At 33.5% G+C, this 23,997-nt stretch overlaps 7 protein-coding genes across 8 annotated transcripts; 1 reads left to right on the top strand and 6 right to left on the bottom strand.

The window, feature by feature from the left end:
- Positions 1–333: 333 nt before the first annotated feature.
- LOC116343722 (glycogen phosphorylase) lies at positions 334–5,839 on the bottom strand. The gene is made up of 7 exons (XM_031771937.1): positions 5,414–5,839; positions 5,180–5,204; positions 3,185–3,332; positions 2,713–3,093; positions 1,372–2,631; positions 953–1,299; positions 334–879 (listed from the first exon to the last, which is right to left on the bottom strand). The coding sequence occupies exons 1-7, from the start codon at positions 5,629–5,631 to the stop codon at positions 724–726; spliced, it is 2,535 nt and encodes an 844-aa protein (XP_031627797.1). The 5' UTR covers positions 5,632–5,839; the 3' UTR covers positions 334–723.
- A 1,106-nt stretch (positions 5,840–6,945) lies between these two features.
- LOC116343783 (poly [ADP-ribose] polymerase-like) lies at positions 6,946–9,801 on the top strand. Of its 2 annotated transcripts, XM_031772017.1 has the most exons (6): positions 6,946–7,139; positions 7,204–7,345; positions 7,419–7,684; positions 7,743–8,091; positions 8,154–8,325; positions 8,393–9,801. In XM_031772017.1, exons 3-6 carry the CDS (start codon positions 7,508–7,510, stop codon positions 9,663–9,665), a joined length of 1,971 nt encoding a protein of 656 aa, XP_031627877.1. In that variant the 5' UTR covers positions 6,946–7,139; positions 7,204–7,345; positions 7,419–7,507; the 3' UTR covers positions 9,666–9,801. The 2 variants fall into 2 exon arrangements, with proteins under 2 accessions (XP_031627877.1, XP_031627878.1); XM_031772018.1 differs by having other exon boundaries at positions 6,946–7,345.
- Positions 9,755–10,854, bottom strand: LOC116343784 (tetratricopeptide repeat protein 1). The gene is made up of 3 exons (XM_031772019.1): positions 10,710–10,854; positions 10,209–10,617; positions 9,755–10,143 (listed from the first exon to the last, which is right to left on the bottom strand). Exons 1-3 carry the CDS (start codon positions 10,726–10,728, stop codon positions 9,849–9,851), a joined length of 723 nt encoding a protein of 240 aa, XP_031627879.1. The 5' UTR covers positions 10,729–10,854; the 3' UTR covers positions 9,755–9,848.
- A 584-nt stretch (positions 10,855–11,438) lies between these two features.
- LOC116344033 (probable fatty acid-binding protein) lies at positions 11,439–14,810 on the bottom strand. The gene is made up of 2 exons (XM_031772396.1): positions 14,621–14,810; positions 11,439–12,171 (listed from the first exon to the last, which is right to left on the bottom strand). The coding sequence occupies exons 1-2, from the start codon at positions 14,694–14,696 to the stop codon at positions 11,846–11,848; spliced, it is 402 nt and encodes a 133-aa protein (XP_031628256.1). The 5' UTR covers positions 14,697–14,810; the 3' UTR covers positions 11,439–11,845.
- A 1,862-nt stretch (positions 14,811–16,672) lies between these two features.
- On the bottom strand, positions 16,673–17,556 carry LOC116344262 (fatty acid-binding protein, heart-like). Its single transcript, XM_031772728.1, has 2 exons — positions 17,380–17,556; positions 16,673–17,156 (listed from the first exon to the last, which is right to left on the bottom strand). The coding sequence occupies exons 1-2, from the start codon at positions 17,453–17,455 to the stop codon at positions 16,819–16,821; spliced, it is 414 nt and encodes a 137-aa protein (XP_031628588.1). The 5' UTR covers positions 17,456–17,556; the 3' UTR covers positions 16,673–16,818.
- Positions 17,557–18,122: 566 nt separating this feature from the next.
- LOC116344210 (probable fatty acid-binding protein) lies at positions 18,123–18,992 on the bottom strand. Its single transcript, XM_031772660.1, has 2 exons — positions 18,814–18,992; positions 18,123–18,554 (listed from the first exon to the last, which is right to left on the bottom strand). The coding sequence occupies exons 1-2, from the start codon at positions 18,887–18,889 to the stop codon at positions 18,229–18,231; spliced, it is 402 nt and encodes a 133-aa protein (XP_031628520.1). The 5' UTR covers positions 18,890–18,992; the 3' UTR covers positions 18,123–18,228.
- Positions 18,993–22,147: 3,155 nt separating this feature from the next.
- Positions 22,148–22,857, bottom strand: LOC116344422 (fatty acid-binding protein, muscle-like). The gene is made up of 2 exons (XM_031772950.1): positions 22,697–22,857; positions 22,148–22,559 (listed from the first exon to the last, which is right to left on the bottom strand). Exons 1-2 carry the CDS (start codon positions 22,770–22,772, stop codon positions 22,234–22,236), a joined length of 402 nt encoding a protein of 133 aa, XP_031628810.1. The 5' UTR covers positions 22,773–22,857; the 3' UTR covers positions 22,148–22,233.
- Between the last annotated feature and the right edge of the window lie 1,140 nt (positions 22,858–23,997).

Below are 23,997 nucleotides of genomic sequence, written 5' to 3'. Positions count from 1 at the left end.
TACGATTCTTAAAAAAATGAACAGCTCTAAAATAAAATTACCACTTTTTACCCGACAAAAAATATTTATAAGCGAAATAATGGTCTTTTTTAAAATATTAAATATCAAAAAATAAACTGTTTCTTCACAAATCCATCTTACCTGGGCATAAACCTCCTTACGGCAGTTAGAAATATATACCTTATTTGCATGTACTTTCATGATATCAATTAACCTTTTAAAATAGATGTAAATTCCTCAGATTTTTCGGCTTTTAACCCAAATGGCAATATTGCTTTATTTATTTTCATTCTGATAAAATTTCATATAAATATAGTTTCTAATTGAAGCGAATGAAATAGAGAATATGAATTTTAATTTTAAAAAAGAGGAACAAATAAAATTTACAAAAATATTGATCAGACATTGGATATAATATGAATAACGTCTTTATGGTTTTTTTTTTCTTTTCTAAATATTTGATGTTCCTAAACTATCAAACTAACTTGATGGAACCAGGCATAGTTTAATCGTTCGTTTTTATATATTTACATAACAAAGTTAAAATAATAAAAAAATAAAAACAATAATTTATCGATGTTGTTCTATGCTTTGGATACATTTAAATCGACGATGTGATGTGGCTCGCTAGAGCCGATGTATATAGATGTGTTGTTTGGTAACAATCTCTAAATAAAAATCTCTTGTGCTAAATTGAGATGGCAGTGGCTGTCAATAAATTGCTTATGCATCTCGTGGTTCGGATGGTTTTGGCAATTTTTCGTATGTTGGTTCCACTCCCCAAATTTCCCGAGCGTACTCTTCGATTGTTCGATCGCTGGAGAATTTACCGCTGGATGCAATGTTATGGATGGCCATTTCTAACCACTTCTTTTGGTTCTGTAATACAAATAAAAAGCGATATTAGTTTTGGCCTCTCTAAAACGAACAATTAAAATTGCATGAAATTCACCTGATAAGTTTTTGACACAAGATCTTGTGTCTTGATGTAATCTTCGTAGTCGGCGAGCAATAGGTAGCCGTCCCATTTGAGTAGAATGTCGGCAATGCCTTTGAATTCATTTGGATTGGACGGGCTGAAGAAGCCGCATGAGATTTGGTCGATGACTTGTTTGATTTCTGGATTGCGATTGTAGTAGTCGTATGCATTGTAACCTTTACGCTTGAGATCTTCAACCTCTTCGACAGTCATACCGAAGATGAAAATATTCTCGCGTCCCATCTCTTCTGCCATTTCTACATTAGCGCCGTCTAATGTGCCAATTGTCAGTGCGCCGTTCAACATGAATTTCATGTTACCTACAATGAAATAACATAAAAATGTTAAGTAAATTGAATTGAAAAAGTCTCTTGTAACTGCCGTATGCTTACCAGTGCCCGATGCTTCTGTACCGGCTGTTGAAATTTGTTCGCTCAAATCGGCGGCTGGCATAATTTTCTCGGCCAATGTAACACGATAGTTCTCCAAGTAGATAACTTTGAGTTTATCGCCGACGATCGGGTCGTTATTGACAACGTTGGCAACGGCGCAAATTAATTTGATAATTTGTTTGGCTGTATAGTAACCCGGTGCAGCCTTGCCACCAATCATGATGGTTCTTGGTGCAAAGTTGGCGGTTGGATCACGCTTGATGCGATTATACAAGGTGATGATGTGCAAGCAATTGAGCAATTGACGTTTGTATTCATGGATACGTTTGACTTGAATGTCAAACATAGATTGTGGATTCACTTTAACGCCATAGTCTTTTTCAAGCAAAGCGGCCAATTTCACTTTGTTTTCTTGCTTAACTTTGGCAATTTGTTGTTGGAAATTCGGATCTTTGGCGAATTTCTTCAATCCAGCCAATTTTTCCAAATGAACTGGCCACTCTTCGCCGATTTTCTCGCAAATAATTTCGCTCAAACCTGGATTGCAAAGCAACAACCAACGACGCGGTGTAATACCGTTAGTCTTGTTTTGGAATTTCTCCGGTTGGTATTCATAGAAGTCCTTGAACAAATCGGCTTTAAGAATTTCCGAATGCAATGCAGCAACACCGTTAACAGCATGCGAACCAACAATTGACAAAAATGCCATGTTAATACGTTTGTCACCGTGCTCTTCAACACAAGACATACGACGCAAACGATCCATATCGTCTGGGAATTTTTTCTTTACATTTTCTAGATGCAAAAAGTTAATGTGATAGATGATTTCCAAATGGCGTGGCAAAATCGATTCAAGCATTGTAACCGGCCATCTTTCCAAAGCCTCTGGCAAAACGGTGTGATTTGTGTATGCACAACTGCGTGTAGTGATATCCCATGCTTGTTCCCATGACAATTTTTCAACATCAATCAAGATGCGCATCAATTCTGGAATGGCCATCGATGGATGGGTGTCATTCAATTGGATGGCTACTTTGTCGGGGAAGTGTGCGAAATCGGTGCGAATGGCATCGCGTGAACCGAATTTCGATGCTTTGAAACGACGAATGATGTCTTGCAATGTGGCGGCGCACATGAAGTATTCTTGTTTCAAACGCAATTCTTTGCCTTCGAAGAAGTTATCATTTGGATACAAGACACGGGAAATATTCTCGGCAAGATTACGATCCAACACAGCTTGAATGTAGTCACCGTCGTTAACTAAACAAAAAAAAAAGAAAACAATTTAGTTTTGGAGAAAATTTTCAAACACTTTTTGGAATGCATGAAAATATATCTTACAGAATTTCAAATTGAAATCGATTGGACTCTTGGCCGACCACAAACGAAGGGTGTTCACATAGTTGTTGCGATAACCGGGAATTGGATTATCGTAAGGCATGGCAAAGACGACTTGGGTGTCAACCCATTTTTTGCCATCTGGTGTATCGATGACACGACCGTAAAAGTTAACTGGAAGCATAAATTCGGGACGTGCCTTTTCCCATGGGCAACCAAAACGCAACCAATCATCTGGCTCCTCTTGTTGTTCACCGTTGATAATTTTTTGGGCAAAGATACCGTATTCATAACGAATACCATAACCATAAGCGGCCAAACCGAGTGTTGCCATTGAGTCGAGGAAACAAGCTGCTAAACGTCCAAGACCTCCATTTCCCAATCCTAAAAATTATTTTTTTTTTTTAAATCAAAATATAAAATTCTAAATAATAACATATTTTTAAAAAATTAATAAATAACATTAAAAAAATACCGGCATCCTCTTCCAATTCTTCCAATTCTTCGATGTCAAGACCCATTTGGTACATGGCTTCATCGCATGCACCTTCAATTCCCAAATTGATCATGGTGTTTTGCAATGCACGACCCATGTAGTATTCCAAGGACAAGTAGTAAACACGCTAGAAATTTTTTACGAAATTATCATGTGTTAACATTGATTTCATTCATTATTCAAGCATTTAATCTCATTCTTTGCCACTTGTCTCTATCTGCTTTTGGAGTTAATCAGAGTACCTAATTTGTTCTAATTATGCGGAAAAAAAATGTTGGCGCCGTTTAGAAAACATTTCTGTATTCTATGCGACTTTACCGCAAAAGATAATAGCACCGATGACGGCGACGTCTTTCTTCGGCATTTCTTTCAATTTTAGAGCATAAAAACAGTCCTTGAGTAAAGACATTTCTTATCAAATGTAGAGTAGAACGATGATGGCAAAAGTGCACTGTTTGTTATGCTATTTATTTTTGTAATGTTGTTGTTCATTTCGTATTTATGTTAGAAAGTGCAGTCGACTATGGCCAAATGTCAGTAGCTTATCAATCGAGTTCAATATCGGGCACCAAATAGAGAGACGAGAACAAATATTCGCGACAATCGAATATCAACAAAATTATTCCCTTATTGGAATTGCAATTTTGATGATGTAATCGCTATTGCTGTCAATCATTTAAGCTTTTAAAATCTATTTCTAAAACAAATAATGATAGTTTTGTCGACATTCGAGTAAGATGAAAACAAGTAATTTTGTCGCGCGCAACAGCGAATATTATTTTTATATTGAATGCATATAGGTTTGAACGTACGGTGAGTGCGTGTTCAAAACATCTTGACAGCTCACAAATAAAAACAAATCGAATATGCCGAGAGAGAGAGAGAGAGAACAAACGATCGAGAGCGAGAGAGAGAGAGAGAAAGAGAGACGTAGTCTGCGAGAAAAAGAGAGAAAAAGAAATCAGCCTTTATTGTTTTGCCTAATGATTATCACCAACGCTATGAACGTACCGCAATAAGTCTATGGGTCAACAGCCACAAGGAGAAAATGAGCGAGTAAATAACACACAACATACAAACACACACGTTCGTGTATTTCTCAACGGGCGATTCTCACAGCGGTAACAGCGGTGATCAACACTCAAGCATATGTACATTCTAATTTTTTTTCTTCTCGCAATGTCTTACATAATAAACTAGAAACTTTGTATGCTACGTGTGACTGAACAAAGAGACTTGCTCCAATAAAATATGATTATATTGAATCAGCTGTAAAATTGAATATTGTCACCAAGTTGATTAGCCATTTTGGTGAGCGAAATGATTCTTTAATCTTTTGTCATCGTAATTAAATAGAGAGATAAATCTAATAAAAATGATTTAAAGAGTCCTATTCTCAATGCGAAAATAATTGTGTAAGGATCACGTTGTGCGTGTGCACTACTTTTTAATGATTGTTTACAATCACACAAAACTACGACCTTTTTGACCTTGTTCCAATTTGAAATTAATAAATAATATCATTTTCGTTTGAATTGGATTGTTGCGCGCACAGCCTCGCAGGCTTTACATGTCTCTCTTTCGACTTTGTTCTGTCAATTTATGGAACACAACATTTGCCAATGGAAAATGCAAAGAAATTGTGTTTTTTTTGCATATACAAGAAGCACGCATTGATTATACAATAATCATGCAATGATTGACGTTTGTATAATATAATAAACGTGATATTTTGATGAGCGAATCAATTTAATAACCGGCATATCGTTTATCACATTTGAATAAAACTATCATGTCATCAGCTGATTATCGTCTCTTTCTCTCTTGGCATATTATATCAATAGCGCACAAATCAAAACTCCAAATTCGTTGATAAAACATTTTGCGAGACAAGCAGAGATAGAGCGAGACAGCGAATGCGATAGAAATTAAAAGCAATAAATCAAATAAGTCAAATCGATGCATAACACTTACTTTTGGATCCTTTTCATAATAGTATCTAAAAATAAACAATGAGAAGGAAATGGTGAGAGTTTGTACTATATATTTTTACATTTTTAAAACAATGGAATATTCCGAATAAGCGTATCGAAAATATTTTGTGACAGATGACACGCGCCATGCGTAAAAATGACAAGAGCATTCAAGGACAAAATACTTTTATCACTTTGGCAAAACCGAAAATGAACAAAAATCAAAACAACTTACTGTTGGGTACGAATCCATCGCGATACCATATGATCTTTAACACAATGGGCCAAAGCGAAATAGTAGTCTCGTGGTGTGGCCACATTACGATCTTTCACCAAAGTATAATGGAGATGACGATTGAATCCTTTCTTAACTTCACCCACATTCTCAACTTGAGCAATACCACGAACACTGATCTGTTTTCGCTTTTCAATATCTGACTGTGGCGTCGTCATTTTTCTAAAGATTTTCTTTTTTTCTTTTCTTATCAATTAAAAAGTGTGACTGAATGGAATTGAATTTCGTTGCAAACAAAATAAAATCTTTGAATAAAAATGATTTGACCGAAATCAAACACTTTACGAGAGTATGTTTAAATTGTGCACCGCGAGCTTTCAACAAATTTGATGCATTCACGCCGACAACGAGCAAAGCACTGCTCGTAGAGCTCAACGAAATGAACGAAATCGGTCACCTTGTTGAAGGTCAAGCCGAGTCAATTCTCTTTTCTTTCTTACTTCGATGATAATAGTTATACACACAGCACGGTTTGACTACAGCCGCACAACATAGTTGACAGTTCATTCAGTAGTCAATTTATTGAAATATAGATGGACCTAGTTGCCGCTGTGACATGATTCAAATTTAACCAAAACAAATGAGAAGAACATTCGCGAATTTTTATTGAACATGAAATTTGCAGCGTTGTTTTTTCGGCGATTTTATGACTTTTTCAAGTACAGTCGATGCAAATTGTTGAAATATTGACGTGCTTAAAATAATAATGTGCATTTTTCACATAAGTGAATGCCCACCTTCGAAGTTCGAACATATGCATGCTATTTCTAATTTGTCATTGAATTTCTCTTAGATTTTTTTGGACAACGTGAGATGCATTAATTTTCGTCGACCTATCTTTTGGCTATGATTTGAATATTTAAAATTTATCGAATTTTTGATTGTATCTTTTATTGTTATGAAAAGGTAAACAAACTTGATATCAATATTTTGTGCTCTTTTTAAAATCATCATCGGGCTACAAAACAAATTCATGTTAATTAATAACAAAAATTGAAATTCTATATTCTTATTGTACACGCTATCAGCAATTTCATGGAGCTTGACCACTGGCCTTTTTTGCTAAATGCATTCAGTCTTGGATAAGATTTTAATTCCAAATATAATTAATTCAAAATATATTTCTTCGTAAATTTTCATTTCGACGATATAAAAAATAAAAGAGTTGAAATTAAATATAAACCGCTTCATCACTATTCTCAACCTACACTTGGATATCAATGAAAATGCACCATGCTTGTAGAAAATGATTGTGTATACACTTGCGATGGTGTTAATCCTTTTGTAGTTATATATCCCAAGTACGTATAAATGAAGTGGTGTAAGATGGTGGTGTGTGTGATGTGTAACAGTGATGGAATTTTGACAATTATATTCATTCCTTCAGCGACGCTTATATTATGAATTTTAAATTAATTAAATATGTATTTAATTTGGTTGGTGTACATTAGTGCATAGAGTGTCGTATAATACAAATATTACTGTTGTGTAATTCTAAGTCGAATTGTTTGTATCTAAACACGTCCAATTACAAGTGTCTTATCTCTCAAGTATGGAGGGCAAGCAAAAAATTCGAGCTGAATATTCGAAAAGCAAAAGTTCCAAATGCAAAAGATGTGAAGAAAAAATTAAAAAAGGCGTTCTTCGACTTGTTCACTTAAAAAAGGTTTGATTCAAACCGAATTTGCCAAAAAGGTTTTCTTCACATTTTTATTTTTGATTTTCGTTAGTCAAAACATTTTGATGGTGATGAACAACGGAACTATCATCCACATTGTTTATTTGAGATACGTCGTCCCAGATCGCAATTTTGGATCGATGGATTCGCAACACTACGCAATGAAGATCAGAAAACACTCAATGAATTAATCAGTATGTTAATTTTATTCGACTTTTTTTACAGTATTATAAACAGGTTTTTCTGTTTCAAATTACTTTTATGCAGATGCAAACAAGAAGAATCGAAAACGAGCAAAAAAACCGTAAAAAAGGTCGGTGAACAGCACAGACGATGACGTCAGCGACACACCAGCAATGAAAAAAGTTAAACGAAACTTGGAAGCAGGGCTTTCATTAGATGCTTTGATTCACACTCAAAATGAAGAATTCCACCAACTACTCGAGAAAATAAAGAAATCAAATCTCGACGACTTTTGGCAAAAGGAAATACTTAAAGAAAATGATCAGTGCATTCCACGTAGAAAGGTCGAAGTAAATTCAAAAAATGTAATTATTTTTCACTATCTAAAAATATTACTCTTTGCACCAGATTTTATATCATGTCACGGATGTTATTTATTTTGGAGCGATTGAGCCGTGTAAAGAGACGAATTGCAATAATGGAAGATTCATTTTTGATGGTAATTCAAAGTATCGATGTAGGGGATACATCTCAGGCTTTGGCAGGTGTACTAACACCGTCGATAAACCAGAAAGGCGTCCAGTTCAAATATCTGCCTTAATTCGTGATGAATGTGCCTTTTTGAATGTTGAGTTCAAAGTTCAACATAGAGCCGTCAAGTTACCAAACTCACCATGCACTTCCATAACTAAATCGACAACAAAGCCGGATTCAGCTTCAAAGAAATATTTTATCGAAGTTGAAATGACACTTAAAGGTAAAAAAAAATTAAAAAAATATATTATAATAATTTAATGGTTTTTTTTTTCGTTGAATAAGATGGGAGTATTGTTCATCCGAGATCGAATTTACAGGATATTGCACATGTTTATATGGAAAACGGGAAACACCATTCAGCGCCTTTGAATAAAATTGATTTAGCTGTCCAAGTGAATAAAAACTCTTACTACATACTTCAACTTTTGGAATCCGATTCTAGTAATCCAAGAAAGTAAGCCCATATTAATTCAGAGTAGTTGTTATATTTTAAAATGTCATTTCATTTTTTTATATCATAGGTATTGGATCTATCGATCTTGGGGCCGAATAAACGACACAAGCGGCGGTGATGATTGCAAAGAATACAATAACTTGGAGGAAGCACGCAAAAAGTTTTATGACACATATAAAAAAAAGACCAGAAATGATTTTTTTACGCCGAATTTCAAAAAGTTATATGGAAAATATTTTCATTGTCCAGCTTCCACCAAAGACGTTGAAGACGCTGCTCATCGCGCTGTGCATGAACCTGAAAACAGTGCTTTGCCCGAATCAGTTCAAAACTTGATCAAATTATTAATCGATAAAGAACTGATGAGTGCGGTGATGGTAAAATTTGGTCTTGACCTCATCAAAATGCCACTTGGTAAAATTGAAAGAAATCAGCTAAAAAACGCAGGGAAAATGTTGGAAAAAATCGCACAGATCATTGAAGAAAACGAATCACCAGGAACATTGATTGAAGCATCGAATAAATTCTATTCGTTGATACCACACAAAGTGTGCAGTAGTAATGTAATCACTTGCATGAAGCAGCTGCATGAAAAAGCTGATCTACTGATGAATTTGTTTTCAATCAAATTTACCTATGAGTTGTTTTTCAAGGCCACTGGTGACAAGATCGATTGCCTTTTGGATAATTGGTATGAAAAGCTCGAAAATAAAATTGAACCGCTTGAAAGAAATTCCGACGAATTTCAAACCATCATCGAACATATTGACTATACGCGAGGAGAGAATGATATTAAAATCGACGACATTTTTAAGATTCAACGTGAAAATGACGATGTTTCTTTTGAACCCTATAGACGTTTACCAAATCGTAAAATGCTATGGCATGGAAGCCGTATAACAAATTTCAATGGAATTTTGGCCAATGGATTGCGCATAGCTCCGCCGGAAGCACTTGTGATTGGTTGTATGCTTGGGAAAGGATTGTACTTTTCTGACTTCTTCGCCAACGCAATGCATTATTGTTATACTGAGCAAACAAATCACACTGGCATAATAGCATTGTGCGAAGTGGCTCTCGGAGAGTCTTTAACATACTATGATTCAGATAGAATCGATGAACTTCCCGATGATAAACATTCCGTTTGGGGCGTTGGCAAGATATCAACGGAATCGAATAAATTGTTGGATGGCGTGAAAATTGCCTGGGGAAAACCGGTTAAAAATAAAACGATCACCACATCTTTTGATTACAACGATTTCGTTGTCTACAAAAAGGAACAAGCTAAGGTCAAGTACTTGGTTAAATTTACACTATTGCAATCAATGCGCCGTTATTAGTTATCAAAAAATACATTTATACTGTTAAATTCTTAACAATTTTATTGATCACGAAAAGTGAATAAAATTTAAAATATTCACTCCATACGAGCGAAACTTATTTATCATTTGTCGAATCTGTTGTTTTTTTGTTTTAAATATAATTTTTTGTGTAATTTACAAAATAAATGGCAAATTTAAAGACTATGAACGTGGTGGATTTTGTTGAAAATTAACGGAATAAGAGCCAGTGCTCGGGTCTTGTTGCAATTGAAAATTGTTTGTTGACAGTCCGAATGGTTTTAATATCATGTTGCCTAAATCTTTGAGTTTGCCCATCATTTCTTCTTTGAGACGTTCATTTCTTTCGTTGACAATCGGCTGCAGGCGTGCCACATGTGTTTTTGCTTCAATGTTGCTTGGGTCGAGTTCAAGTATTTTATTGTAGTCGGCCATGCATTCATCGAGTTTATCGGTTTCTTCGTAGAGCGCTGCTCGTCTGCAATACATGAATCACACAAACATCAATCATCAATTATTTAATTTCAATGTTCATCATCTTACCTTGTATATGCTTTGATGTAATCTGGATTGTTTTCAATGGCTTTCGTGCAATCTTCGATGGCCACACTTTGTGCGCCAAGATGTTTGTGAGCTGCTGCTCGATTGCTAAACAGTATTGCCCGTTCAACGGTGCATTTTTTCGGACAAATCGCAATTGCTTCGGTATATATATCAATGGACTTTTCATAGTCTGCATTTTTGAAAATGGTGTTGCCTTCTTGTTTTAACTGTTCAGCCTTTTCTTTGTTTGATTGCAATTCTTCTTCGCTGAGTTCAGGCTCAGGCTCTGGTTCTGCTTCGAATGATTCATTTAAATCCAGAGCATCCGAAAATTTTTCCTCTAATGCTTCTTCTTCTGCATCGTGAAATTCATTATCCGATGCGTCATCCAAATGTTTGACATCCAATTCTAATACACAAAAACATACATATTTTTTACAACTTAAAACGTTTTTTCGGTAATATATTACGATGATTTGAATTGTTTTTATCAATACTCACCATTTTGTGTTGATGCCATCGTTTTTGATTCCTAGAAGGTACTGTACAAAAAAAAATCGACAAAATCACGTTAAATCAACAAAAATAGAAAACTTTTTCTTTCGCTTTGCGTTCAACAACAAAATATCTATTGTCTAATTACTTCAATGTGTTTCATTAGTGACACTGACATTCGATGGTTATTCGATGCGAGCGTCATCTAACGGCTTGAATGTGAAACGTCGACGATATATTGGGCCGATGTGTAGAACGCATATTTGTGGAACTCGTGAGTAAAATGACTAAGCGAAGTTCGTTTAAATTTGAATTTTATTGTATTAAGGCTTATATCAATACCCAATAGCTTATCTCAAAATCGATCGCCGTAATCAATTTTGGTTGCATAATAACTTCTAAGGAAATGCACAGAATAAAAAAAACCATGTTTAAAAACGATTATCGCAAACGATTACAAAAATAAAGAAAATGAGTCAAACACCGATATTTGTCTTCAATTCATGAAGTTTATTATTTATTTGTAAGTTTTGGTATCAAATAGAAATGAGAAATGAAAAAATAATGTACATTAAGTGTACATTTTCCACAAAGCTACAGTTTTTTTTTTGTTTTGTTTTACTTTCTTCAAAAAGAAATTACTGCAAAATAGAGAGAAAGGAGAGCAAAAAATTTGATGATCATTTCAATGTTTTCATTTAAAAATAAACAAAAAATAGATTGGTTTTTTTAAAAAAAAGTCAAGAGAATATTTTGGTATCGCGGTTTCAGTATTATTTTTCCATGAAATATCAGTACGTGGTATGTTTTTTCGTATTTAAAGCCAAAACAAAGATAATGCTCGCATTTGAAACAAACTAAAAATAATATTTCCAAAGATAATATAGCTTCAAGTCAATCCAGTCCAAATGAATTTTTGTAATGGTGATGTTGTTATTGTTGTTTTTTTTCCTGACGTATCGATCGCATGTATGTGATGGTATTTGCATTTTATCAACATTCTCTTTACATTGGAATGTGCTCCATTTTTGTCTTCTTCTATTCTCTCAAAAATTTATTCATCTTTTGTTGTTGTTGTTGTTGTTGTTGTGTTTTGTTGTGTTGCGAATGAATACTGAGTGTCATGAAAAATGGTGAGTTGATTATTCTGGGGCGGCATATTTGCGAGTGCAAGTAACTTCACCAACGGTCATCGTGGCCACCATATTATTTCCGTCAAACTCACGGATAATGTCGGATGGTGGTGTGCCACCTTGTTTTTGCACCAATTTATTACCATCCAATGTAATGACGCTCTTGACTTTGCGACCATCCAATGTTTCTTCATCGAATTCTTCGCCCAATTTGAATGAGATCGTTGATGTTTTGAATGTTGACGATGTTACCAAGGTGTAGGTATCGCCGTCTTTTTTCAATTCGACGGTTGGAGTCACTGAATTTCCGATCTTGCGAAGAACAAATCCAACACCTATACCCAGATAAAAAAATGAAAAAAAAAAAAAAATTATTAATAAAATGTATTGATTTCAAATAATTTTTCATTTTAAAACTTTATTTTTAAATTTTCGAAGTCAGTGTTTATCATGTTTTTTTCGTATTATTTATTTTAACGTCCACAGCACAGACGGAATAATGTTCATTGTGTCCTATCAATCTGTGTTCGATGATACGGGTGCCAAACAATGCAAGCAAACAATTGTCACGAAAGATAGTGTCTTTGTGCGCTTGCCATTGAATCGGAAATAAACCATTAAATGTCGTTGGGCCTGAATGTCGAGCTCAAAAATGCAAACAAGAGAAATTTAATCAAATTGTTCTCGCTTTTTTGCTGTGAATCGTTCACGACATGTCATTTATGTGTGTAATTTTCCTCGGTAGTTCGCACATTTAACTTGAATACTTGAATAAAAACCGTATTTCAATTTTACGTCTCAATTGAGGCATTTATAAATGCCTTTGTGCTTTGAACAAATTAACCGAATTCTAACGAGATCGTGTTGCATTGTATTCAATCATACAACCAAAAATAGAAGCCTTTGATACATTCAACGATCGTTTAGTCATTTATTCGTCAATTCATCATTTATTAACCCGGTTCTTTATTAAGTCGGCGACATTTCGATGAAATTTATTGAATTATTACTTCGCTAAAGACCGGGAGCGCAATGTTAAATGGAAAATTGAATTAAGAATCAAGCGAAAGAAAAAAAAAAAACAAGAAAAAAAAAATCCATAAGCAACAACGCTGGCGAAGTTGGGAGATGAGAGAATTGACGAGAACAACGAAATTGAATTCATTTGAATAGAAAAGAGTGTTAACGCATCTGAATTCGTATGAATGTTTTATTATGTGAAGCAACAAGTTTTCGTCGAATACCATTTGAAAGGGAAAAAAGCCGGTATTTTATAGAATGCAACTGTTTGTTGCGCTTCATGTCGTTCTATCGGAATTGAAGAGTGCAGTTGGAAAGAAAATAAACGCATGTACATTTCTTTTGCACTTTCGTTTCGTTCAAATATCAAAATTGGCGTGCGCAACTCGAGATTTATTTATTCGCTTTGTTTTTGTTGTTCGTCATACTGATGTGGTAAACAAATGTTTTTCCTAGTCAAAATATAAACGTAGAAATGTGACCTGATCGACATAAACAATCTTATTTTTATTTTCTTTAAGCGCGAAAAAAAAAAACATTTAAATTTATCATCATCGCATACAAGTGATTTATAATATATATACAATGCAAATTCCAATTTTAGATACATACTGTGTATCTGAATCGATGTACACACATTTTTCCGTTTCACACCGGCCTGGCAAACCATATTGGAACGAAAAAAAAAGCATTCTACTTCTCTTTGTATAAGATAAAAGAAAAAACGAAACGAAGTATTCAAACCGTCGGTCACGCCACATGAAAGTCGATATCGTACGATAGAAAGAGAACGATTTGCGCAATGAATTAGATGAATATAATGTGATGTCAGAACGAGCGAGAAACAGTGCGTTACGACTATGCAAACAAGAGAAAGATAAAACCATCTAAAATTTCAATGGCTTGATGTGTGTATATATGTGTGTGTGTGCGTGCCTTGCAATGGGTATTCCTTGTACACATACAAGCGGCAAAAATGGGATAGAGATTGTGTGATGCGAATAACGAACATAGCTCTGCAAAAACGTATGAACGAACGCACAAGACAAATTAAGACGATTATTGAATCTTGTTTTGTACACGCAAAAAATGTTTTTGCCATATTTTTCTCTCATTTTTCTTTGCCTCTCTGTCTGTTCTTTTGTATTCGACACCTTGTTCTAATCGAAGCAATGAACGTACTACTGCATATGGGGAACAAAGCTATGTGGAAATGCGGCTTCTTATGGCTGGACCGCATGTCGACTATAAATTCATTCTTATGGAAACAGATTTGCCAATGCCCACTGTGTGCAAATGCAAAATCAGCGCTGAAAACGCATCATGCCACATATACATTGGAATCGAACACGTTTCAAACACGAACTTTGTCTTTGGAGTTTGGTCTAATTATGAATTTTGCACACGATAATTACTTGATTTTGAAGCGATATTCCTTATTGCGCCGACCTTTTTTAAACTTATCGCAAATTAATTACAACTACGACGCTTTATGACGCACAAGGCTCATGAAGACGAGCCCAACGGAACAAATATCAAAATTCAAATTTCTTTTTGAACAATATTTTCTTTTATCGCTGTCTATGTTTGCTTTTTATTCATAGCCACATGGCTATGCACTTAAGATTTTGTACTCAAAGTAATTCAATTGATACCGTATTCTTTTCACTTTGTCGTCTATCATTCAATATGGTTCAATTGTGTGCCAATGCGAACGAAAAAAAAAATGGTTTTTTCTGAATGAAATTAACTCTCTTAACTTACCGAGTGCCTTCATGTATTCATCGAAATTTTCAGATTCGGTCATTTTATAGGCTTTTCCTTCCCAAACTTCTGGCATTTTGAATGAGTTTACGTTTACAAAAACTGAACTGAGAATATAGTTTCGAAAAAAATTCGCACAGAATCACTGAGTACGTTGTACGTTGTCTGTCAATCACACTCTGAATGAAAGCAGCTAACACCCAGCCGTATATATACAATATGAACAATTTTTTTTTGAAATGCCAAAAGCAGCGTCGCCTATTCATCTATCGCACGATTACCAGCTATGCGTGTATGTGTTGTGTGCGTGTGAAGCGGTGTTTAACCGTGCGGGCCAAATGAAGTTCAGTTGTGTTTGTGTTGTTTAAACTTATACGCACTTACACAAATATACATAAAATATCAGTTTGTTGTATTTACTCATGAGCGCGTTTATACGTAGCGCACTGCTATTTGGCGTATAAATTTAAAATTATTTATTCTGTTCCACATTGGTTCCACTAGATTAAATGGGCATGGTATTGTCACGTCATACATCGAATGGAGATTAGATAAAGACTTTATCACTGTTGGCCGCCTTATTTTTGCTTTTTATCAAATTATATGCCCCTTGCACATTAAATACAAAGTTTCACAGAGCAGGGTCATATGCTCTCGTGTTGATTTAAAGTAAAGATGATACAAAGGTTGAACAGAAATCTCTTATCAGTCATAAGATAAGGTGCTAGTTTTAAATGACTTGAAAGCTGGCCGAGGGGTTTTCAAAATTAAATTTCGCTTTCTTCAGCGATATTTTTAGATTTTTTAAACTTTTATTCAATAAAAAAAAAACAAGTTATCATCCAAATGAAAATAAATAACTTTTTTCGTCTATTGCTTGCTTCCTTTTTGTTTCATTTTTTTTTTCATTGAATATTATTGGAACAGCAAAAGTGATAGCAAAAAAATAGCACAAACCAGAGAATCTCATTTCAATAATTGTTTCAGTAATGCTCGACTGCAAACCATTTAGTTCTGCTGTTTGTAATTCATCCGGAAGTATTATAGTTTTTTTTGCACGAATGCTAGTGACGTTTTTGGCGGTTATTGTGGATATCATATTGTTTTCATCGAATTCACAGATGATTTCATTCTTCATCATCCTTTGTGATGAAACATTTCATTTTACGACCATCAAAATATTCACCGTCGAATTCCTCATCCAACTTGAATGAAATCAAGATTTGGAACTCGAACGATTTGAGTATTTTTACATAAATTCTATCAGCTTATCTGTTGCTGTGAAGTAATGGTTGCAATTTTTCGGCTCGGTTAACTTATTGGTTTTTGCATTTAAAATATCTGATATTTTGAATAAATATTTTTCAATAATTAAATTAAGATGATAAGATTTCTAGAATCACAATTAAATCTTTGGAACGTAGTATGTGTCTATTTATTTTCTTTTGAATAAAATTAGATTTTACTCAGCTGTATATATGAATGTAAAATCGATGGTCCCAATGTCACGAAAGGCGTTATCTTTTTATTTAATTTTTAATTGCAATTATGTGCGTCTGCACATCTATTGTTATATTGCATTGTAAAGAACGGCATTAAAATATAGAATTGTGTTTTTCATCATTCTTTTGCGCGTCAATGTATCTTGATCAAGGTCAAATGTGGTAAAATCAAAAAAATATATAAAGATAAACAGGAGCAATTTTCCGAGAAAAAAACCCTTTAGCAGCCGCACATTTCGTCTATCTCTTGCATTTATATGAGTTAAAATATTACAAAATAGGTCAATGCCAGTATTTTGAATGACATTCAATCCGATTTTCATTCAAAAGCTCAAAATTTTTATTCAACATTTTTTTATTTAGCGTGAAAAAGATTTTGGTTCGAGATTTTTGATTGAAAATATTTTCAAAAATCATATTTTCCCATATGAACTATTGCATTCATTCAATAAAGCAAATTTTAGTCGTGTGTATGAGAATTATAATTTGAGTTCAAATATTCTAAACTTCTTTTGAATTTTGCTACCTGTTGGAATGAAACAAAACTAACTATATATCATTCACAATAGCTCCTTTATTTTTGAACTGAACATACTTTTTTGAATACTTGTATCACGAAAGCTAGACACGATTACTGAAAATCTTCTAGTATTGATGCTTGTGATTGATGTGTATTCAGAGATAATGGTTGTTTGTTTATTTTTGCATAGCAAATGTCTGGACACAACTGACGTCTCCAGCGGTCATTGTGCATATCATGTTATTTTCATCAAACTCACGGACGAGAGTTGTTGGTGGATTAAGTTCTAGTTTTGAGACCATTTTGTCCCCGTCCATTGTAACGATGGATTTTATTTTAAAATCTCCAAAAAATGTATCGTCGAATTTCTCATTCAATTTGAATGAAGAGGTTGCTTTTTTGGTCTTTTTGTCAAAGACTGAAGTCGTAGTGATTGTGTATTGATCGCCTTCTCTTTTCATTTCCACCAATGGTTTTATTGTGGCAGCGAGTTTACAGGATGCCTCTGGAATGCCTGAAATAACAAAATGAAAAAAGAAATGTTGTCACAGCAAACAATTTTTGTTAAAAAAGGAGAAGCAAAACAATTTCTTGTACGATGGAAAAAAGTTGAGAATACGACCGTGATTTTGATTTCAAAAATTATTAGAAATAAATTAATAAAATCACTCAAATACACACAGAGAAAAAACAAACAATATGCACATGCATTCTTTTAGCATTTTTAATCAATTTACCAAATTTTTTTAAAAACTTCTCCAAGTCTTTTGACTCAGTCAACTGGTAAGTTTTTCCATTCCATATCTCTGACATTTTAAATTTTTTGAAATATTTTTTTTTTTTGAAATTAGGACGATTGACGTTTTAAGATCACAATTAAATCTTTAACACGTTGTACTTTATGACTCCACGAATTGCACACTGAATTAAATTGGATACCACACAGTCGTATATATACAAAAATAATGGTTTGTGACATAAACCTGCGTTATCTATTTGATTGTTAAATGCAATTTGGTGCAGACTATTGGTATTGTAAATGGAGTTTAAAACGCTATAAAATTATACGATTTTGTTGTGTATTATTTTTTCTGCTGGTTATTGCTCATTTTGGATTAAAGTCGAATGTGCTGAGGTCAGAGTCATCATATATTCAAAGTCAAAAATCGACTGATGATGATTGACAGATCCCTTCAGATCTCTTATGAAAGAATCGTCGAACGATTGTGATCGTGGGTCTAGAAATAGGATCCTTAAGAAATTTCTGTAGTAAAATTTACATATTTCTCTTGATTCGTTGCATCCGGTTGCATAAGATCACCATTTGAAAGAAAAATCACCTTTGACCCAGACAATATTCGGTGTTCAAATTCTTACTTACCACTTGGTTAGGGAAAAAAACTAGCTTCAATTACTTCAAATAAAATTTACTGTATCGATTTATGTCATCGTTCAAAAAATAATAATAAAAAAGCGTTCGTTTATATGTAGAAATGTCATATAAGTATGTTTTATTTGTAATTTTTATGTGAATACTTGTATCATTGATTTACAGGACCGGATTTACAACGACAATAGAAAATATTTTATTTTTGTACGGCATATTTGCGGACGCAAACGACATCTCCAGCGGTCATTGTGGTTACCAAATCATTTTCATCGAACTCACGGATGATAGTTGCTGGCGGATCGCTAAGTTGTTTATGGATCATTTTGTTTCCATCCATAGTGATGATGCTTTTTATTTTGCGACCATCAGCAAATTCCTCGACGAATTCCTCGCCCAGTTTAAATGAAATGGTCATTGTTCTAAATTTCGACGACGTCACTAAAGTGTATTGATCACCATCTTTTTTCAGTTCAACTGTGGGAGTAACTGAGTTTGCCAGTTTACGTGGAATAAATCCAACACCTGAAACAACAAAATAAGAAAATTTATTTAAAAAAAAAAAAACATTTCATCCGGTTATAATAAAACGAAGTTATTGTAAAATTATTGTTATCACAATTTTGCGAACATACATCAATGTTTCGACCACTTTTATAGCGGCTGGACATCGACATGGACTGTTGCTCAGTCTAATGGAATCCAAACAATTTGAGTTTCAACTCTGTGCTCTGAGTATGTTTTGCCAAATTTCTACTGTCTCTTTTTTGTGGAGTACACTTACCAAATGCTTTTAAATAATTTTCGAAGTTTTTCGATTCGGTCATCTTATATGCTTTTCCCTTCCAAACCTCTGACATTTCGAATTAGTATTTTAAAATATTTTTATAAAAAAATTAAATATTAAGACGTTCAAACTCTGGCACGTTGTACTTCAAGCGACTATCAATCTGAGTAAAACCAGATAACATACAGCCGTATATATGACACATGTTCGGTGTCATCTATTTAATCGTTCGATTGGCAAAAGTGTGTCCATTGTATTTGTATTATACAATTATTGCTTAGGGGCTTTTATGTAAAAAAAATTGTAGATTTAATCAAATAAGTAAAATTTATAGATAATAAAAATCTTTACGATTTTTATCATTTTCAAGAAATATTTTGTCAATATACGAATATTTCGCCGATATACCGTTGAGTTGTAGTGTTGGCATATCGAATTCGCCATTGTCGCTCCACTTTTCTCTACCATCTTTGTCATTTTACATTTCATTCAACTACCATAAAGGCCTGCAAAGGCCTTTATACTATCGTTTTGTTTATAAGTTTTATTGGCCAACATGGCAAATGAAATCTTTTCTTTTTATTTTATTTTTTTCAAATGATAATGACCAGGTTCTAGGTTATGTCGTATCTTAATTATTGCCAGTGTCAAATCGCCTTGAATTCGCCTTTCTTTCGTCAGCTGTCACTCTCTTTATATACAAGGGTATTAGCAAATATCGGCATATTTCTGTATATGAATGGACCAGAATAAAAATCCGACTTGTACGCAGAGTCTATAAAAGTGGAACACAGCGTTTTTTTTTACATAGAATTGTTGTTGTATTACAACAAATAAACTATGTAAAAAAACTCCATGTTCCACTTTTATAGACTCTGCGTACAAGTCGGATATCTGTATTTATTGTCGTATATTGTGATAAAAAAAACTCACGATTTACACGAATATCGCCGATATTGAAGGATATTTCTCCGATACGCCAATATGCATCGATAATACGCGAATTTCATCCAATAAAAATACATGAAAGCCCCTAGTTTATTGCGTTGGTATTGATTGCTAAGTGGACCTGTGTAACTTGTTTATTGAGCTTGAATCGATTATACTTAGGTCGTAATAAAGTTGGATCTTACATTGTGAACTAAGCGAAACTAGATCTGCACTTAAGAAATACACTTGGAATTTTAATATAGGTGGAACATTTTTATTGATTTAAATTCAATTGATAAATGCATAAATATTACAATATAAATAAACGATATGATTGACAAAATGTATGTTGGTATTGCATCTCTTGGAGGACTGCTGTTCCCCGTGAAATGCTATGCATTTTTTATTTCTAACGTCAATAGAATAAAACCGCGTTCCATGTAGATTTCTCAAAATAGTTTGGAAAATATCATACGATATGGAAAATGGACTTTGGCATAAAATATGGAACAATGAAGTAATACCTTGAGTTTGGGGAATTCAAAAACTCGTGCGAAGAAAATGTAAATATTTGATTAAAATGCAGTAAAACCGCAAGTACCTTGAAGAGTTTACGTATATTAACCCTCTACTGCATTAATTTTTCCCAAAGGTGGGAATTTTTTTCTAGTTGATTTTGTTTTGATAACAATAAAAAAAAATGCAAAAAACCAAACCATGCCTAAAGGCAGGGCTATGCTTTGACAATATATTTGAATACAATGAAACATACATAGATGTGTTGTTATAGTTTGTATGAATTACAATGAATTACAACAACAAATCTATTTGAAAAAACATCTATTTTTGCTTTTATATGCGACCATTAAATATGCTGTTTCTATTCTAGAGAAATCAAATAATAAAAAATTAGCCGAAATAATACAAACAACAAGAGAAAGAGAAAATTTGGACGGATCCGAACATAGTATGGATTCCATACATCATAAAGAGGCTCGCTTAAATTTGCTCAAGCATTAAATTTCAAATGGTCACGACTAACGTACCTAACATCACAAAATAAGTCTGATAGTGTTTGGCGTATGTTTACAAACAACTTTTTCGAGCGTTATGGCATTTTTCTGAAAGGAATGTCGTAATTTCCATGAATATCGATATGTATTTTGCATGAATGTGTGTTTGATTTTACCGAAGCTAGAACTGAATTGTGGATTTGAAATAAAACTTCGACCACAAGTAAAGCATTCAGGAATATTTTCATTATTTTAATGGCAGAGATTTGGTTTTATTTATAGTTTAAACTAGTTATATCAATTAACGATAATTATTATTGATGGCTGGACGAGATAAAGTTATTTTTGTGAAGATTTCATTTAATAGATGTCTGGCCATGGGGCGGAAATGAATGAGACGAAATTTTCTCTCTCATGGGCGCAGCCATGTGTTGATTTTTTCAAAACAAAAATTCTCTAGCAAATCAGACAAATTTTCGTTTTTTTTTTTTTGGAAGTCACTTTTTGAGGCGAAAATCTTTAGCAAATCGAAAGAATTTTCTCAGAGAAAAACCCTAGCAAATCTGAAAAAAATCTCTCGAGACCAAAAACTCTTGAAAGAATTCTTCTCAATTTTCTACATTGATGAGCTAAAAAAAGGTCTTCACTTTTTGAAATTAAAAACCCTAGCAAATTCGAATAAAATTTCGCGAAAAAAATTTCTCATCCAAGTCACAGGGCGGGGTAAACCTTCCCCTCCGCACATTACTGCTATAAGTATAAAACACTTTTTTTGAAGTTCCCACTGAGACCCAATACTGTAAATCTGAAAATGTTCTGATATAAATTTTCAGTGACGCGTTCGCATACACACTCACATATTGTTACTTTAGAAAATTGGGCAAAGAAAGTTTCCAAAAAACCAATTGGTGTAAAATTGCGATTGAATTGCAGAAATGCTTTTTAATTATGAGTGACAATGTTTTTTTTTATTTCAGAGAAATGATGGTTTGTGACATAAAGGTCCGTTATCTATTTAATTGTTAAATGCATTTTTTCAGCCAATTGGTATTGTAAAACGATTTAAAAACGCTATAAAATTATACGATTTTGTTGTGTATCATTTGTTATGCAGGTTTACGTATATTGCTTACTTTAGATTGAAGTTGATGTGCTGAGATCCCAGAAATTTCTTTAATGAAATTTGTACACATATTTTTGTATATAATTTGACCCAGAATATTCGATGTTTTACATTTCTATTTTTTTACTTACCACTTGGTTAGGTAAAAAATAAGCTTCACTTATTACTTCAACTAAAATTTATTGTATCGATTTATGTCATCGTTCAAAATAAAATAATAAAAAAGCGTTCGTTTATATGTAGAAATGTCATATAAGTGTGTTTAATTTCTAATTTTTATGTGAATACTGGTATCATTGATTCTGGACAGGATTTAAAACGACAATAAAAAAATTGAAATTGTTTTTATTTTTATTTTTGTACGGCATATTTGCGGACGCAAACGACATCTCCAATGGTCATTGTTTCTACCAAATCATTTTCATCGAACTCACGGATGATAGTTGCTGGCGGATCGCTAAGTTGTTTGTGGATCATTTTGTTTCCGTCCATTGTGATGATGCTTTTTAATTGGCGACCATCAGCAATTCTCTCGACGAATTCCTCATCCAGTTTAAATGAAATGGTCAATGGTCCAAATTTCGTTGATGTCACTAAAGTGTATAGATCACCATCTTTTTTCAGTTCGATTGTTGTAGTAATTGAGTTTACCAGTTTACGTTGAATAAATCCAACACCTGAAACAACAAAAATCACCAAAAATTCAACAAAAATCATAATAATCGATGGGACTCAAATAATTTGAGTTTTAACTCTGTGCTCTGTCCATAATTTGCCAAATTTATACGGTATGTTTTTTGTAGAGTGAACTTACCAAACACTTTTAAATATTTGTCGAAATTTTTCGAATCGGTCAACTTATAGGCTTTTCCCTTCCAAACCTCTGACATTATGAATGAGTATTTTAAATTATTTTACAAAATTAAAAATTAAGATGTTCAAGAATCACAAAAATAAAACTCTGGCACGTTGTACTTCATGCGTCTTTCAATCGCAATCTGAGTAAACTAGATAACATACCGCCATATATATGGCATTTATTGTTTGAGACGAATACCATCGTCATCTGCTTAATCGTTCAAATGGCATCAGAATGTATATTGCTTATTTTCGATTAAAGTCGAATGTGCTGAGATCCCAGTCAGTGATATGTGCAAAGTTCACTAAGAAATTTCCCTTCACTAAGAAATTTCCATAATGAAATTTATACAAATTGTCTTTGTATATTTTATAAACATTTCATAAATTTTACAAAATTTTTGAAAACAAAGTGTATTTTGTTCGAGTATCACTCACAGTCGGCTTTCAACGCGACTCGATTTAAGAAGAGATGGCCTTTCACGCCAGGTTCTCATATATTTTTTTCTTGCAAAATTGTATAAATTGAATAAGTTTTGCAATAATAATAACGAAAATTATTAATAGAATTTATAATAAATAAAAAAAATTGAAAAAACACTCAAATATTTTATATCATATGATTCACCAGAATAGCTTCACTTCGTGTTGTTTACGTTGTTTCTTTTGACAGATATCAATGTTTGACAAATACATATTTTCTCCACGTAACCATCTCTACATGGTATTATAATAAATTCTATTAATTATTTTCGTTATTATTATTGCAAAACTTATTCAATTTATGCAATTTTAAAATTTTGTTTGCAAGAGAAAAATATATGAGCTCCTGGCGAGATAGAGATGGCGCTTCTTAAATCGAGTCGCGTTCAAATACATTGTCACTATAGAACGTAAGTGACACTCGATTTTGTTCGTATAATGAACAAATCAGTTTTTGACTAACAAAATGTATGTAATATATCAGTAAAGTGCAAGGGGGTTATTTTTTTCAAACTCTCAAAGATTTTGAGTTCTTAGAGAGCACTCTCACTGGCTTCTCAGTGTCTCCACTCATTTGCATAACTTTCAATCTTGACTTTTAGTACGTAGAATTGTCTGAAGCTTCATATAAATACCTCCTTTCGAACTAATATTTTTTCGATTCACATGGTCCTCTGCCAAATCGACAATTTTCAATATTTTTCCAAACTCTCGAATGTTTTGAGTCCTTAGAGAGCACTCTCACTGGCTTCTCAGTGTCTCCACTCATTTGCA

Source organism: Contarinia nasturtii, unplaced genomic scaffold, assembly GCF_009176525.2.
Source record: "Contarinia nasturtii isolate CC-2019 unplaced genomic scaffold, AAFC_CNas_1.1 Cnas_scaffold_1037, whole genome shotgun sequence".
Lineage (NCBI taxonomy): Eukaryota > Metazoa > Arthropoda > Insecta > Diptera > Cecidomyiidae > Contarinia > Contarinia nasturtii.
Note: the sequence above shows the minus strand (reverse complement) of the source record. Positions and strands in the feature narration are given on the sequence as shown.

What these genes read in the sequence shown, in the direction of transcription:
- LOC116344262 (XM_031772728.1), bottom strand. Translation starts at nt 17,455, where the DNA reads ATGTCAGAGATATGGAATGGAAAAACTTACCAGTTGACTGAGTCAAAA. An exon ending in GAAGTTTTTAAAAAAATTTG is followed by an intron (nt 17,157 to 17,379) that starts GTAAATTGATTA and finishes TTGTTATTTCAG; the next exon opens with GCATTCCAGAGGCATCCTGT.
- LOC116343784 (XM_031772019.1), bottom strand. An exon ending in TACATCAAAGCATATACAAG is followed by an intron (nt 10,144 to 10,208) that starts GTAAGATGATGA and finishes CATGTATTGCAG; the next exon opens with ACGAGCAGCGCTCTACGAAG.
- LOC116344422 (XM_031772950.1), bottom strand. Translation starts at nt 22,772, where the DNA reads ATGTCAGAGGTTTGGAAGGGAAAAGCCTATAAGTTGACCGATTCGAAA. An exon ending in CAAATATTTAAAAGTGTTTG is followed by an intron (nt 22,560 to 22,696) that starts GTAAGTTCACTC and finishes TTGTTGTTTCAG; the next exon opens with GTGTTGGATTTATTCAACGT.
- LOC116343722 (XM_031771937.1), bottom strand. Translation starts at nt 5,631, where the DNA reads ATGACGACGCCACAGTCAGATATTGAAAAGCGAAAACAGATCAGTGTT. An exon ending in CGATGGATTCGTACCCAACA is followed by an intron (nt 5,205 to 5,413) that starts GTAAGTTGTTTT and finishes GTTTATTTTTAG; the next exon opens with ATACTATTATGAAAAGGATC. An exon ending in CGATTTCAATTTGAAATTCT is followed by an intron (nt 2,632 to 2,712) that starts GTAAGATATATT and finishes TTTTTTGTTTAG; the next exon opens with TTAACGACGGTGACTACATT.
- LOC116343783 (XM_031772017.1), top strand. Translation starts at nt 7,508, where the DNA reads ATGAAAAAAGTTAAACGAAACTTGGAAGCAGGGCTTTCATTAGATGCT. An exon ending in TTCCACGTAGAAAGGTCGAA is followed by an intron (nt 7,685 to 7,742) that starts GTAAATTCAAAA and finishes TCTTTGCACCAG; the next exon opens with ATTTTATATCATGTCACGGA. An exon ending in AGTTGAAATGACACTTAAAG is followed by an intron (nt 8,092 to 8,153) that starts GTAAAAAAAAAT and finishes TCGTTGAATAAG; the next exon opens with ATGGGAGTATTGTTCATCCG.
- LOC116344033 (XM_031772396.1), bottom strand. Translation starts at nt 14,696, where the DNA reads ATGCCAGAAGTTTGGGAAGGAAAAGCCTATAAAATGACCGAATCTGAA. An exon ending in TGAATACATGAAGGCACTCG is followed by an intron (nt 12,172 to 14,620) that starts GTAAGTTAAGAG and finishes ATCTGGGTATAG; the next exon opens with GTGTTGGATTTGTTCTTCGC.
- LOC116344210 (XM_031772660.1), bottom strand. Translation starts at nt 18,889, where the DNA reads ATGTCAGAGGTTTGGAAGGGAAAAGCATATAAGATGACCGAATCGAAA. An exon ending in AAATTATTTAAAAGCATTTG is followed by an intron (nt 18,555 to 18,813) that starts GTAAGTGTACTC and finishes TTGTTGTTTCAG; the next exon opens with GTGTTGGATTTATTCCACGT.